Raw genomic sequence first — 16,398 nt, 5'->3', positions numbered from 1 at the left:
AAGCTGAAATTGTTATTTTATTATAAAATACCTTTGAGCAAAGCTGTCCGTCTCTTCAAGAAAGATTTACGTATCCGGCGGTTCTTCGTACCTTGGTACAGGATTGAGTTGCGCACCCGGGTCACTGCCTAGTGATCCGCCCGACTAATCCCGGGCTAATTCGCCTTCCGATCCCCAGCCCCTGCAGAGGTGACACTTGTCACGCCTCTTCCACCAGTGAATGAGACTGAAGCCGCTTCCACTGAGGGAGGTAAAATGTTGCAGAGATCTCGGTTATGTAACGACATATCTGACAAAACAAGAGAACGGCGACCGTGTGAATTAGGGAAGAGTGCCGATCTAGGCTACTTGATGCGCAACAACAAACAGGAAAGTTTGAAACGAGTGTGTTTGAGTAAACGGTTTAACACTGTATAAACCACGTATAAACTTACATTACGGTGGAGGGTGACCTGAGACAGATTTGCTTGCTTTATGGCGAAGGTATTAAAAGAATTCTAGAATTTTCTTAAAGAAGAAACACCTAACCGGAAATCAGCTATGGGGAATGTAGAACTTGTCAAGCAACACACTTAACTAAATTTGTGACATGCCAATATGTTGGTTAGTGACAGATCAAAGTGTCTTAACGTGTCAAAAATGGCTTAACACGGGATTGTATACAAGGGTTTGGCTTTGTTCCAGTTTTCTGATAAGATAAGTAGCCCATAGCTCGCGCTGCCAAAGAGAGGAACATTCATACACTTTGATGAGTGTATTACAGGACTGCGTTTTCTCCAACAAAACAGGAATCTTCGGGGAACACTGGAAGAACCACGGATGTAGCCTACTGTACATAAAGCATGACTCCGTCGCGACCACAACGATAACTGAAATTATGGGAATATTGGAGTGTTTGGCTATAATGTTAATCATTATCAAAGAAAACCGTCACCCGTCATTTGTCGTATTGGTTTACTGGTGATTAAAGCATTAATGTTTAACATCCAATTTAATCACGTCTCACGTTTAATTCTACTCAACTGACGATTAACTTTAACGCAATATTTGAAGGTAGGCCATGATCTGAAAGATAAAAAGGTCGTTTAGAATGTGTGAAAGATGGCTCATTCGCATTACAGATTTTCCTCTATTTAGAGAGCCGTCTCTACTGTTTACACAGCTCCTTGATCTATCTGATACGATATTGCACTACGTTGCGTGCGTTTTAAATATAAACTACAACTCCCAGAAGACATTGAGCCCTTTACCGCCCGCCTCGTTTGTTTGTTTCCTGCACGGCTTAGTTGCACCTTCATTGGTTCAGTAACCTGACATTCAGTACACTTGATTGCGACAAAAACATAACCTGCGTTGCAATTCAGGGAAGTTCTTACGCTTGATTATGCCGTACGGGCGTTAGACGCCAAGACGGTCTAAGTTTAAAATATTGCGTAAGAGTTTAGAGGTGGGATCAGCGCTGGTATTGCAATTTAAGGGGGAAAAACATACATTGGAGTCCAAATTCTGATGATGAAAATATAATACGCGTCTGTTTACTGCGAGTTTGTCACCACTGGGGAAACAGCCTTGTGTTGATTTTGCTAATATTTGCTTGTTGCGTGAATAAACAGGATTTTTTCACTGAGAGCTGCGAATACCATCCAGTAGCTAGCTAGCAGTATAGGCCAGACACAGGTAAGTGAGCTCTGTGTTAACTAGTTAGCCAGCCATCTATGCATACAATGTTAGCAGCTCTCAGGCTGTTTGCTATTTGAAAGAGGAGCTGTCAGGTGTAGTGATCTTCGATTTAGCTGACAAGCTTCTGAAATGGCTTAACATGCCAACCAGTTAGTTGACTAACGTCATCGTAGTTAGCTAAATTGGTTTTTTAGCGATGATTCACTAGAGCGACATATGTGGTGCTTTTTGTCGGGACACCTACATTGCTTGCTAGATAACATTAGCTATTTAACTAGCGAGCTAGCTACGTAGCTGGCTAACTACGTTTTAGTGAATTTAGTCGGATAAATAACCGGCTAGATTGCTGTGAATTGTAACGTTGTAGCTCGCATGTGACCCTGTCTTACTACCAAGTTGCTAACGTTAGTCGCTAGCTAGCTAACAAGCCAGTCAGCTAGCCATATATAGCTATGGGACTGCTCTGTCTACCTGTCTTGCTAGCTAATTGTACTACAAACGATTTCTTTAGTCAGCTAGCCATCTGATTTGTTCACTTTGGGAATGTAGGTAGCTAGCACCTACCTAAACGCTCGGTAAAACATTAACTTGCTCGCTACATCTACATATGGTATGTAGCCAGGTAACTTCCATATAACTTATTTATTGGACTCTGACGTTTGGGATCCAAGTTTCTACAATTTAGTTTAGTTTGCTTAACTTTAATCTATGTTGGTAACGTATGTGAATAGCTACATACCCATTACATTTTCAATGCGTAGCTGGTGTTTACTTACTAGCTAGCTAGCTAGCTAGCCTAGAAATTTATGCATACAACTGTTGTCGCTGACTACACCGGGTGTTTTGCCATTTTCCTCCAAGTCTAGTTAGTTAGCTAAATAGCTAGCTAGTAGGCTGTGTTATGTAAAGTACTGGCTAGCTAGCTAGGTATTTATGCTACCAAATGCACGAGCGAGACCTTTGCTCAGACATAGTTCAGCTTATACATGTGTATCCTACAGCCCAGGTAGCTGTCAGTTTTAATGCTTAGTGTTAATTGTGATTCCTGGTAGGTTGATTGAACAGGGGGCGTGTTTACTGAGGTGCGGGGGTATGCCCCCAGGTGTTTTTTCACTGATATATTAGGGGTTCAGCTGCATTACTGGGTCCAAAAGCTATGTTTGCATGCAGTGACCACCCAATGATTGCATTCATCGGTGGTCAACAGGAAATTATGACAGTTTGATTGAACCGTGAATATGTAATGTATGGATGTAAATATATGATTTCTACACAATTTTGTCAGGCAAAATGGCATGTTGCAGTAATGAATGTAATCTCGGTTACCTTATTTGAAGCTGAATCAGAAAAAAAAACATGCGCAAGAAATTTGACAGCATGTGTTAATAGCATAGTTGTGTTTAATGCAAAGCTGATAAAAACTACAGAAGGCTTGCCTTTTTCTTGATCTTTGCTTATGGAATGTGGTGGATGCAAGCTTCACCGCAAGATCTTTTTTCATGCTCACGGTAATACTGCGAGCGTGTTTTTTTTTTTTTTTTCATGTCTACCGGTTTCCCTTATTTAGGAATAGACTATGCTCTTGCTGTCACCAACAGTTCTTCCAATATAAAATGACAAAAAAATGTATTAATTTCAAGGTGAACACCAAACTTTTAGTTAAGATAACAACTTGATAACAAATAGGAATGAACAGAATACATAATAATGCAGTAGTACAGTGTCTTATGTCATATTTCTGTGTTCAGCAAATGAAAACCAAAATTTTGTTTAAAGACAGCTAACAAAATAATGATACGTTTGAGGAAAAGTAAAGAGAGAATTCCACCGAGTGTAATCGGTGAAGAACAAAATAACTGCGTAACAATGTAAAATGTTCTCAGAGCTGGAGGTTAATCAGTTGAAATAGTTAATTACAACAAGTTTTTAATTAATTAACAATAACTAGGCCTATTTGGTGAGGGTGCAGACTCGGAGAAACAAGGTCCTCACTAGATTAGTCAGGCAGTTTGCACAGTGAAATATGGGTGTGGTGTAGTGTAGATAATCACACTGAACATGTTCTGTAGTACCTACACTGGTTAGGTAGCCATTATTTTCTTCCCAGGTGAGATATATATTATAGTTTGAACTGTATGCGTGTGTATTGCCACCATATGTTTATTTCAAACTGTTTTCATGCATCCACACTCTCTTCATTGTGTTATTTTATGAAGTATGTGTCTTATATCAAAAGCTTTGACTTCATGACGAACTGTTCTTTTTACATATACTTTAATTTTATGTATGTCTCTCCTGTTCCTCCTAGCTGGTTAAATGTAGCCTGTCTACTGGGCCGAAGCCTTTGGGTACAGAAACCTGGATTGCCCTGATGCCTGCTGACCCTTAACCCCTGAACCCTAACCCCCAGTCGGTACCTTATGATTTGCTGTGAGGCCATGGCTGCAGTGAATATCACCAGTGACATCCTACACAGACAGATCAGGGTGAGTCCTCTCCTCTCAGGGTGAGTCCTCTCCCCATCCCACCCCTTGTTGGCAGATCAGTAATCCTCAAAAAATCAGTTCTGAGAGGAACTTTATGACCTTTATCCAGCTGATGATGTCTTGGGCACGGTGCATCTTACTCTGTCAGGTTTCAGGTGGGCCTGTGGATGGAGAGGTGCAGTAATGGGCTGTTGGTGTGACTTGTTTTTTTGCGTGACTCAGGAGTTAAACCTAGGTTCTGACTCACTATGGCCGTAGCACGGTGCTTGTTCAAAGACTGTGGGGGTTCCACCAGTAACCTGGCCACATTCCCTGTCTCTCAGTCTGGCTGTGTGAGCGTCCCCACGTTTTTTGCGGAATAATTCACTCCCTCTCCACCTCAGCTGATGTGAGATCTGTGTTCTGGCATAGAGTGGTATCACCAAGGTTTGTGGCTCTATGAGATCCACAAGAGGCACTGGCTAAATGAAGTGTGTTATTGTTAATTACTATTATAGTAGTAGGGTAGGGATTATTTCAGGTACCTGGGGGGTGGGAGGAACAAGCAGAGCAGCTTCTTTTATCCAGATTTCTGGGGTCCTGATTTTGTCGTTTCTGGAATTTTCTACTGTGGTTCTGTACGCGATGCATGAGGAGCCTCAAGTTACAAGGCCCTTTGGCAGTAGCCAGACTTTGTCTTTACCAGATGTAGACCTGCCATGTTGCATGCAGTTTGCCAACCACTTGAAGGTTCTCTGCACCTGAACAAATGGCTGTAAATTTCAGAAAACTTTGGCATTGAATGGGCAATGTGTGTGTATGTTTGTTGTTGTTCTGCGTGCCTGTATAAAAATTACAGTCCAGACTGAATTAGCGACATATATTTTGTTTACATTACATTATTGTCATTTAGCAGATGCTCTTATCCAGAGTGACTTACATAGGTTACAGTTTTTTACATGTTATCCATTTATATGATTGGAAATTTACTGAGGCAATTTTGGGTTAAGTACCTCGCCCAGGGTACAGCGGCAGTGCCCCAGCAGGGGCTCAAACCGGCAACCTTTCAGTTAACAGCCCTGCCCATTACCACTACACCATACTGCTGCCCATGTTTACGTGCTGTATTCAAGGAATATTACGTATTGGTGTTTTTGGAAAGTCTCTCCTATCTGCCAACAGAAAACATAGCCCTGTGAGGTACTGTTCACATAAGGCAGTTCTCTATGGTGCAAGAGCATGTGATGTGTGTGTGTGTAGCTGTTCATGATCAGAGGACCTGTTCCTAAGGTGTGTACTATATGATGCCCCTGCTATAGGTACTGCTGTTGTTGTCAGCGATGTTTGGCTGGTGTTCTAATAATAAACAGTGTGCAGAGTCAACCACCAGCACTAGAGAATGTTAGCGATGAAACGTTGATTCTATGTTGCTCTCGACATTTCCAGGACAAGGGAGCGTTGGGCTTCCAGAGGCATTATCATGTGACTGACCCCTTTATCAAGAGACTGGGACTGGAGGCGGAGCTACAGGTGATGGACAGCCCCTCTAACCCCCCCCCCCCCCTTCCTTTCAATCCTGTGCCATTCTGGTCCAGTAGCACTGCAACATATGTTTGATTTTGATTCAGCAGATCTGTTGATTGGTTAGTTGTGAACAGTTAACTGGCCTATGTGCGCAAGGTGTTCGTCCATGTCCAAAAGGATTTTCTTTACTGACTTTAAGGGCAGTTGTTTTGTTGTAATGCACCCCATGGACGACACATTTCAAGCATTTCACACCACTCCCGCCGGTCCCCGCTGATCTGTGATCAGTGCTGGATGTTTGATGTAAAGCGTCCAGTCAGTCTTCACTGATCCGCTGTCAGCCGAGAAGGGGGTTTATGGGAGGGGTTAGGAATGCACTTTGTCGCCTCACCTTGCATGTATCTGCACACAAGTTTCCAGATTCCCCTCTCCCCTCATGGGCGTGGGCGTTCAGGGCAATGCATGGAACACAGAAGCTTCATTCATCACTGTGACCTCTGTTCAGGGTTGTGGATTTTAACAGACAGCGGTGGATGTCGTGAAGACTGTGCTTACTTAAAGGGTTGATCTGATAAAGCCCTGAGGGTACCTCTCGTGGCAGACGCGACGAGGAAAGATGTCAGTGCTCGAGTGACGGAAAGCTCTGGAAAGTTTTCGAAAACCGGTTCGCCCTCATTTCGCCATCTCACTTATGTAAAGAAGGAGTAATTGCCTCGGAAGAGCCTGATTTCCTCAGCTGTGATGAGGGCACATTTAATAGGACATTTTGGAGGCATTGTGTGTCTCTGCCACTCAGTCTCTGTGGATCTCTTCCTCTCAGGGCCACTCCGGATGTGTCAACTGCCTGGAATGGAACGAGAAGGGGGAGTAAGTGACTGCGGCTGTACAAAACATTTTCCTGGGTTTCTTTCTTAGGGTGGGTCTGCATAGGGGGCAGAGGGGGGTGCAGAAGCAGTTATATTGTTATCTAATAGGAGATCTAAGAAATCCAGGGATAATTTGTGACTGGTCACTTGTGGCTAGCTCCACTGTGGGTTGTCAGGAAAGTACTGGTGGATTGACTGGTATGCTCCTGCCAGATCGTGCCGCTATCCTGAGGAGGTGGGTGTATTTTTCTGTCTGTCTGTCCTCTCTCTGTCACGCCTTTGACCTCCATGCTGCCGTCGGCCAGTTCTGTGTGCTCCCACCACTCTCCCGCTCACACCTATGACTTGTCTCTTCCAGTCTGCTGGCCTCTGGCTCGGACGACCAGCACGCCATCGTCTGGGACCCTTTCCGCCACAAGAAGCTGATAACCATGCACACGGGGCACGCGGCGAACATCTTTTCCGTGAAGGTGAGCAGAAAGCCGCAGGAGAGGACAAACTGGTTGTGTTGCAGCCCCCGGCTGAAGTGCTGTCCGTGCTGCTGGAAGGATTCCAGGGGCTGGTTTTAGCCCTCTGTATGGTGTATGAAACGAGGCATTATTGATTGTGTAACCGCTAACAGTCACATGGAGTGATTTGCAAAGAGCCCAAGGCCGGTTTTGTGTGTGCTTGCAACGTTGCAACAGGTTTTTTAAATCGGTAGTGAGACCTCATCGTCAGGTCAGGCTTTTATGCTTTACCCCCCACCTGTTCAGACTGTGTGTTCTTTCATGATTATTGAAATTGAGCTTTAATTGAGTTATGGTTGTTCAGGTTCGGATGCCTCACATAAGGGTGCAATGACAGTGTCCAACCCAGAATTTAAACCTATGCTTTTTACTCCCAGTTCCCTGGTCGTTACCATTGTTTTCTTTAGAAGAGCTTTTGTAAGAGAGTTTTTGTCTCTTCATTTTACGCCCTGTAGTTCCTGCCTCACTCTGGTGACCGTATCCTGGTTACGGGTGCTGCGGACACCAAAGTCCACGTCCATGACCTGACCGCCAAGGAGACCATCCACATGTTCTCCGACCACACCAACCGGGTCAAGCGCATCGCTACGGCACCCATGTGGCCCAACACCTTCTGGAGCGCCGCCGAGGACGGGATCATCAGGTAGGAGGACGAACACACCTGTAAAGGTCACGTGACCCCCCTCACCTGTAGAGCTCGCCTGGCTCAAAGAGATCAGTGGCAAAGACAGCAGTGTGGCTATTCGGCTCACTACCCTCCATACCCCCTTAATTCAACATTATCATGGAAAACTCTGTATGAATTTCAGAATTAAACCCAGGGCAAGTATGTAGTTTGGTTTGAGCCAGAGACTCCCTTACATATGGTGATGCAGTGTACGCATATGGTGCAACACTATTGTCAGTTGTGCCGAGCAAAGTTCAAGGTCCAAAATACCACTGACATACGGTGCACACTTTGCCAAGCTCAGGCACTTGCAAACGCCGCTAATAAGTCAAGCTATTAAACTGCTACTTGCGGTGCTTTTGCAGCCTTCAGCAAACAGCACAGAGATAAGGTGCAGAGTAGCGTGTAGGAAGCTTTGTGGGAGTGGGATCACCAAAGCCAGGATGCTCCAGAACTGGAGGGTTGAGTCTGATCTGGGCTGGATCTGGTAGATGCTGTACGGTACAGAGCAGAGGGTAAAGTGACAGTACGAGAGGTGAGGAGGGAGACCAGCTGAGCAGCAAAGTTCTGTATGATGCCGAGGGATCAGATTAGATGAGTATTTGCAGTGAGGCCTATCGAGTCAGAGAGCGCGGGGCTGGTAATAGTTCTGACAGTGGATTGTGGGATTTAGTGTAAAACAGCCCAAACGCCACACCATTATAAAGCTCCCCGTGTTATCAACAGGGTTTTCAGTCAACCTTATCTGTGTCTTCTCCTTAACAGGAGTGTTGATGAACGCTTATCATGTCCAGTGAACCGCGTTCTCTGGGTTTCCCCTTGGTTTCCCAGGGTTTATGTTTACGGGGGCAGCAGCCCGTTGTCTCCTTGGTATTTTCAGTGCCTGCTGATGCTGTTTGTTGTTAAGATAGATTTCATATCAGGGCATCAGGGGTCAAACAGCATGTCTGCCAGTGGATGATGGTGGCTGTGAAAACAGCAGAGTACTGTTTGAGCTCCATCTGAAGGTAGGCTGACTGGTGAAAGCACTCCCCGAGCGACTCTTATCTTAATGACACAACCGGCTAAGATATCATTCACTGAAGACACACAAACCTGCAGACCTGCAGAATTTGGTGCGTTTTCAGTGGTGTGTGTGTGTGTGTGTGTGTGTGTGTGTGTGTGTGTGTGTGTGTGTGTGTGTGTGTGAGTGAGAGTTTGTGCATGCGTGTGTGTGTGTGTGTGTAGGTATGTGAATGTGCAAGTGTGTGGGTGTATGTGTGTATGTGCGTGTGTCAGTGTGTGTGAATATGTAACCCTCTCTCCATCACCCTACAGACAGTATGACCTGAGGGAGAGCAGTAAGCGCTCTGAGGTGCTCATCGACCTGACGGAGTACTGCGGGCAGCTGGTGGAGGCCAAGTGCCTGGCTGTCAACCCTCGGGACAACAACTACTTGGCCGTGGGCGCCAATGGGCCCTTCGTCCGCCTCTATGACATCCGCATGATCCACAACCACAGGTGAGTCCAGACAGACTTCCAGTCCACTTCAGATTAGAGCCCTCCCTCATTTTCCCCGATATTTTTCATTCTTTTTATTTGTCTAGACTTTTTCCACAATATTTGAAACGACATTTAAAGTACAGTCCAGTATCAGAAAGCTAGATGTGAGAAGTGCCATGATGTGTATGGACATAGTCATTCTGTTTTTATATCTATGCGGGTTGCTTGGGGGGAAGTTTGCAGTTTGAGCTTCCCTATCTCTCTGGTCCTCCCAGGAAATCAATGAGCCAGAACACTGCAGCTGGCGTGCACACGTTCTGCGAGAGGCAGAAGCCCATTCCTGACGGGGCTGGGCAGTACTACGTAGCAGGTCTGTGTTTGGACCGCGCTGTCAACCTGTACCTACAAGCAATGCCGCTGCTCTCGCCTGAGTGCTTGATTTACCGTAGTGACCACTAGGGGGACCCATTTACATTCAGATGATATGTGTGTGTGAAGTTGGAATTTCTTCATCTGTGAATGTACCTCTCTCCCCCTCTCCCCCTCTCTCTCTCTCTCTCTCTCTCTCTCTCTCCTCTCTCTCTCCTCTCTCTCTCTCTCTCTCTTTCTCCAGGTCACCTCCCGGTGAAGCTTCCAGACTACAACAACAGGCTGAGGGTCCTGGTGGCCACATATGTCACCTTCAGCCCTGACGGCACGGAGCTGCTGGTCAATATGGGCGGTGAGCAGGTAGCGTAACGCCCTGTCTGTCATATTTTCACCTCCACATAGCAATGTGTAGAATAGTGGTTAAGGAGCAGGGCTCGTAACTGAAAGGTTGCCGGTTTGATTCCTCATGGAAGTACTGCTGCTGTACCCTTGAGCAAGGTAGTTAACCCACAATTGTCTCTGTAAATATCCAGCTGTATAAATGAATAACATTGTAAAAGCCTGTAATTGCTGTAAGTCGCTCTGGATAAGAGCGTCCGGTAAATGCCAATAATGTAGTGTATTGTAACAATGCTCCCTCGTTCGTCTGTTACAGTTCCCAAATGTACTCAGTACAAAGGCCTGTATTAAAGTAGAAATCAAAAGTCAAGGTTTTGTGCTGTATCAGTTGAATGTTAAGGGTAATGTTTAGTGTGGTTTTGATCCTTATTTGGATGATGTGCCTCATAGCCCTTTATTCCTTTTTGTGAGTCCTGCAGGTGTATTTATTTGACTTGACATTCAAGCAGAGGCCATACACATTTCTATTGCCTAAGAAGTGCCATTCGTCTGGAGGTATGTTCCATCCGAGTGCCGAAGCAGCATTGTTAGCCTTTGTCCCTGGTCACCATGGCGACAGCGGCATCTGTGTTGTCATCTGTTCTGTGTTTGACCACAGAGGTGCAGAACGGGAAGACCTCCACCAACGGAGTGTCCAATGGCATCCACCTGCCGGCTAGCCGTCTCCGGCTGGCGGAGGGCAAACTCTGCAACAGGTAACCATCTTTCTGTCACACCTGGGACCAGGTGACCCCCTCACTTATACTGTGCATACCTGAGAGCAGATTAAGCACTCACTCACTCACGTGGTTGTAGAGATACACAAGCACATGCCTGCGACAAACACACACACACATGCACGCGCACACACACACACACACATGCACACACACACACAAGTCCAGATAACCCCCTCTTTCATTCATACTTGAGATCAGATTATAACACTTAAGACCAGGTAACCTCCTCACTCTCCAGCTTGCTCACCAAAAAGTACACAGAGTGCCAGACAGCATTAACATTACCTGTGGTTTGTGCACCCTGGTGATTTTATGCTCAATTGAGGAATCAGTCGGGCTTTTTTTGCAGAACAGGCAGGACATTCAAATGCATAAACGCTCTTCAGAGCATCCTCCTGGATGACAAGAAAAGGGGTTGACAAGGTCTCATTTCCCCAGATGCACACCTGCTGGCTTAGTGCCACTAAAGCCATTAATCCCTGATAGTTCCTCTGATGTGGATGTGAATAAAGCTGAATGCATTTCTTACTCTCTTCTGTGAGCTTTTATAGCTTCCAGCAAGGGACAATTATTACAGCAATATACATGATGGGTTTGGTGTCTAACAAATCAAAGTCTTTTTTTTTTTTTTGGTGCCGAAGGGTAATAAAATTGAATATTTCATTCAAACTGTTAGTGAGACTCTTTAGAAACAGTAGGATGAATATGACATGATATTGATTGGGGAAGTAATCGTTCAGAGGTGTCAGTTAATGATTTTTTTTTTTCTTTTTTTCTTTTTAATCACTGTGGCGATGGTGCAGCAGCCCCAGCGAGCTGCCCCCCCACCTGGAGCGGATCAAGCAGCAGGCCAACGACGCCTTCGCCCGGCAGCAGTGGACCCAGGCCATCCAGCTGTACAGCCTGGGCATCCACGAGGCCAGCCGCAACGCCATGCTGTACGGCAACCGGGCCGCCGCCTACATGAAGCGCAAGTGGTGAGTCCGGGGGGGGGGGGGGGGGGTTTGGCAGGGAGGTGGGGTCGGTGAGGGAGCCACGTCTGCGTCTCCCGAGTCTAACCTGTACTTATTCCTGCTAAAGTTCATTATTTGTCAACAGCCTGAGTTTGCTGTGTGCTGTATAGTCTTAGCCAAATTTCAGACCTTACTTTCAGTATGGCCATCTGGTCATCCCCCAGTTTAATTGGCTAAATAAATCTCTCCCTTTCCATGGTAGCTGATATGTGGTGAGTGTTCTGGGTGAGGAGAGGTGAATCATTCTTCATTCATTGTGTTGAGGTTCAGTAAACCACTGTGTATACATCCAATGGATGATGACGATGATGATATATGATGGTTATTCTGAAGATCCGCATTCAGTAACAGTCACTGAGGAATATCCCTGGCTAGAGCAGGTTACTGCCTATACCTCACATGCAGCATCCTGCCTCTTAACCCCAGCACTGAGACTGCGATGGTAACAGAGTGGTGTAATGGTAAGGAGCAGGACTGGTTACCAAAAAGGTTGCTAGTTCAATTCTCTGCTGGGCCACTGCTGCTGTACCCTTGGGCAAGGTGGTTAACCCAGAATTGGCTCAGGAAATATCCAGCTGTACAAATGGATGAAATTGTAATGCAGTGGAAATTGCTCTGACTGAGAGTGTCTGCCGCATGTGATGCGTGACGTGGCTCTGTGCCTGCGCTCGACCCTCCCCAGGGACGGCGATCACTACGACGCCCTGCGGGACTGCCTGAAGGCCATCTCGCTGAACCCGGGCCACCTGAAGGCCCACTTCCGGCTGGCGCGCTGCCTCTTCGAGCTCAAGTACGTGGCGGAGGCTCTGGAGTGCCTGGACGACTTCAAGGGCAAGTTCCCCGAGCAGGCCCACAGCAGCGCCTGCGACGCCCTGGACAAGGACATCAAGGCGGCCCTCTTCTCCAAGAGTGAGGCCTGTGAGTGTGTGTTTGTGCGTGAGTGCGCGCGCACGCGCGTGTGTGTTTGTGTGTGCGTGCGTGCGCGCGCGGGCGCACGCGTGTGTGTGTGTGTGTAAGTGTGAGAGAGTGCACATGTGTGTTTATGTGCATGAGTGCATGCCTGTGTGTATGTGTGTGTGAGTGCACACACACATTGTTTCACTTTCAGTGTTTCAGTGCGTCTGTCTTGTCTGTCTGTCTGTGGTGCGTGTGTGTGTGTGCGTGCGTGCGTGTGCGAGCACATGTATTGTGTGTGCGATCATATGAATATGTGTGTGTGCGCACATGCACGTTAGAAGAGTTAACTTGTGGTAGGGCTTGAATAGTGTTAAGCTCACATTCACTGGTCCGGGAGTGTTGTTAGCCTGGTCTAACACTGTTGCTCATTAAACCTGAATGGATACACTTCTGTTCTTCTGTGCTGGAAGTCGCTCCGGATAAGAGCGTCTGCTGAATGAATGTAACGTAATGTAACGTAATGTCTCTGCGTTTGGGTTTGTGCGCACACGCCTCTCTCGCACGCCTGCGTCCTGAAGCGGAGGATAAGAAGGGGAACAGCTCCCTCCGTTTCCACGCCTTCAACCGGAAGGAGTCCATCCCCGAGGACGAGGCGGTGCTGCGGGAGCGTAGCTATGACTACAAGCACCGCTACTGCGGCCACTGCAACACCACCACCGACATCAAGGAGGCCAACTTTTTCGGCAGGTGAGGCAGCTCATCGCTGCGGAGACCAGGAGGCGTGGGGGTGCAGCGTTTGAGATTTTCCATACCCCTCTCCCATCCCTTATTCTCTCTGGTTTATTCTGTCTCTCTCTTCGCCTCACTCTTTATCTGTGTAAACAGGCGCTAAATCTCAGGACAGCCCTGTTTTTTTGTGGTGCTCCTTACCTTCCATTTGGCATGCAGCTGTGGTACACGGTCTCTGAGCAGAGAGACCTTGCATCGTTTTTTTTTTCAGCTGCTAATTGTGAAGTTTGAGCATACAATACATCCTCACCCTAAGCTGTCCTGATTTCTGACTCCCGGTAATAAATGCTTTTTATGGTCTCTACAAACCCTTGGAACACGCTTTGGTGGCTATCTTGGACTTATCATCCGTTTTTATTTTTACATTTTTACTATTAGCTTAGATTTCAGATGAAACTGAGCGATCACTTCTGCTGCTGGTGGCCTTCCCAGCTTGCCTTGCGTCTCATCTCTCTGTTCGTAATGCGAAATGCATTTCTCTGGGGGTTTTTAAGTGCTTTAAACAGTAGGTTGATGTGAGGACTTGGTGTTAAATGCGTCCAGTTTTAGCTGACTTTTTTGGATGCTGTATTTATTATCTGTGGGGACTGACCTCGTTCTGCATCACACACATTATTTACTTTTCTTTTGGGCCTCTTAAATATTATTGCAAATTGATATTTATTACTCTCTTTCTTCACTAAAGGGCAGCACAATGCATCTTTCAGTCTCTCTCTCTTGCTCTGTCCTTCTTGAGTGAAAGACTGCATTGTTTCTCTGGGGTAAAGAGCAGCACAGTTTCTCTCTCTCTCTCTCTCTCCCTTTCTCTCCAGTGAAGGGCAGTACACTGTATCACTGTCACTCTCTTCTCAGTGGAAGGCAGTACCCATTCTTTCCCTCTCACCCTCTCTCTCTCTCTCTCTCTCTCTCGCTCTTCCTCAATTTCAGTTTAAAGGTGCTTTATTGGCAGGACAGACAATCACTGTCTTGCCACAGTAACAAGACGGACAATACATCAATTAATCAAGTATAGCCGTAAGAATTAAATGAAAAACACGTACATACAGATTCAATTGATAAATCGTAAACAACAATCAGCCGTACATAGTACATCCAACAGTCAACTATAAATTGATCAATCAGAAATCCCCCCCCCCCCTCTCTCTCTCTCTCTCTCTCCCTGCAGTAAAGGGCAGTACATCGTAAGCGGGTCAGACGACGGCTCTTTCTTCATCTGGGAGAAGGAGACCACCAACCTGGTGCGGATCCTGCAGGGGGACGAGTCCATCGTCAACTGCCTGCAGCCGCACCCCAGCTACTGCTTCCTGGCCACCAGTGGCATCGACCCCGTAGTGCGACTCTGGAACCCGAGGCCAGAGGTACTGCGCCCCTAATCCGGTTTTCGCCTCTAATAGAATCTAATGGCCTTTATTCTCTTTGGGCACACAGGAGTGAGCGGAGACATACCGTGGTGCACTTTTTAAAATGTGAAGTTAACTCTTAACTTTTTGTTTCCTGACCCCACCCTACCACCAACCCCCAACTCCTGTTTTCTCTCTCTCTCTCTCTCTCTCTGTTGCACTTTCTCTCTCTCACACAAACACTCTCTCTCTGTCTCTCTCTCTTTCACAAACACACTTTCTTTCTCTCTCCCTCCCTCTCTCACACACAAACATACGCTCTCTCCCTCTCTCAAACACACACACACTCACGCGTTCTCTCTTTCTCTCTCTCTCTCTCTCTCTCTCTCTCTCTCTCTCTCTCTCTCTCCCTCGCTCAGACGGAAAGTGAGAACGGGCGAGTGGTAGAGGACATGGAGGGCGCCGCCCAGGCTAACCAGAGGCGCATGAACGCCGACCCCCTGGAGGTGATGCTGCTGAACATGGGGTATCGCATTACGGGCCTGAGCAGCGGCGGGCCCGAGGGCTCGGATGAGGAGGACAGCTCAGAGGGACAGGTGCAGTGCCGCCCCAGCTAGAGACACCCCCAAACTGAGGCAGGACGAGGGCACCCTACGCGCCCGCACCCCCCACCCACCCGAGACCGTGTGTTTGTGCAAGAGGAGGGGATGGACACCATAGCTATTCTGTTTCAATTCGTTTCGTGTTGCCCTCTTAAGTGAAAGCGATGTCGAGTGAATGTCACAGATCTACACTATGCACAACCCCCCCCATGGGAGAGCAACAGAGCAGAACTGACTGGGCAGGGCGGGGCCGGGCGTGGCAAGGAGGCGGAGGGGAGGGGAAAAGGGGGGTGTGTGTGTGTGTGACCCCTGCCCCAACTCCTTTCCCCTTTCCTCACTCCTCCAACCCAGCCCACCTCGTCAAGGAACACCCCAAGACGGAGATTTCGTTGAATCCACATGACTTTCCCCCTTGCACATTTTTGATGGAAGAGACAGGCGTTTAGTCTTCTGAAGAATACCGATCAAAAGGAATGAACTGTGATTGAAACACAAACAGCACAAAACAAAACTGTCACCCCTCCCGCATCTGTGTAACCCGACCCAGTTTGGGGGTGAGGCACCATTCCCCAGCCCTGCTGCAGACAGAGACACCTCCTCAGTGGACACCATTTTCATTTTTTGCCCGTTTTTTTTTTTTTTTTTTGGTGTGCGCGCGTTTCCGCAAGAGCGTCTGGTTCATGACCTCACTCCAGCTTTTGGGCCCCCAAGAATCTTGTCATAGGATTTCATTGCAATAGATCCCAAGGTTTGGCTTTTGGAGCTGAGCGCTGCTTTAAAAATGGGGGGTGTGAGAATATTCTTTTCTTGGGGGACCTGGTTATACTGAAGTGGCCAAAACAGTTGGGGGGGGGGGGGGGGGGGGGGGCGTTTGGGAGGAATAGCATGGAGGTGGTCTACCATGGCTACAGTCATAATGAGATTGAATGGGCTTGTTGACAGGATTGCAGTGTTTCATTTTGGTTTCCAAAGCCCCTGGCCATACAGTGTTGTATTATCCCTTCAAAAAAAAAAAAAAAAAAACGCAGAAAACTAAAACTTAACATACAAGCCCTTTTTTAGTTTGTTAAACTGCTT

The 16,398-nt window shown here is 47.0% G+C and overlaps 1 protein-coding gene across 2 annotated transcripts; it reads left to right on the top strand.

Annotated features, from left to right (window-relative positions):
* The first annotated feature begins 1,445 nt into the window (after window positions 1-1,445).
* Window positions 1,446-16,174, top strand: wdtc1 (WD and tetratricopeptide repeats 1). 2 transcript variants are annotated; one of them, XM_036539457.1, is made up of 16 exons: window positions 1,446-1,677; window positions 3,989-4,166; window positions 5,592-5,675; window positions 6,490-6,536; window positions 6,894-7,005; window positions 7,500-7,687; window positions 9,029-9,211; window positions 9,469-9,563; window positions 9,807-9,922; window positions 10,381-10,456; window positions 10,560-10,656; window positions 11,484-11,657; window positions 12,376-12,602; window positions 13,169-13,337; window positions 14,545-14,737; window positions 15,139-16,174. In XM_036539457.1, exons 2-16 carry the CDS (start codon window positions 4,101-4,103, stop codon window positions 15,334-15,336), a joined length of 2,025 nt encoding a protein of 674 aa, XP_036395350.1. In that variant the 5' UTR covers window positions 1,446-1,677; window positions 3,989-4,100; the 3' UTR covers window positions 15,337-16,174. The 2 variants fall into 2 exon arrangements, with proteins under 2 accessions (XP_036395350.1, XP_036395348.1); XM_036539455.1 differs by having other exon boundaries at window positions 12,376-12,611.
* Window positions 16,175-16,398: the final 224 nt, after the last annotated feature.

Source organism: Megalops cyprinoides, chromosome 10 (genome assembly GCF_013368585.1).
Source record: "Megalops cyprinoides isolate fMegCyp1 chromosome 10, fMegCyp1.pri, whole genome shotgun sequence".
Classification (NCBI taxonomy): Eukaryota; Metazoa; Chordata; class Actinopteri; order Elopiformes; family Megalopidae; genus Megalops; species Megalops cyprinoides.
The sequence above is the reverse complement of the archived record's forward strand: the minus strand, read 5'-3'. Positions and strand labels throughout refer to the sequence as shown.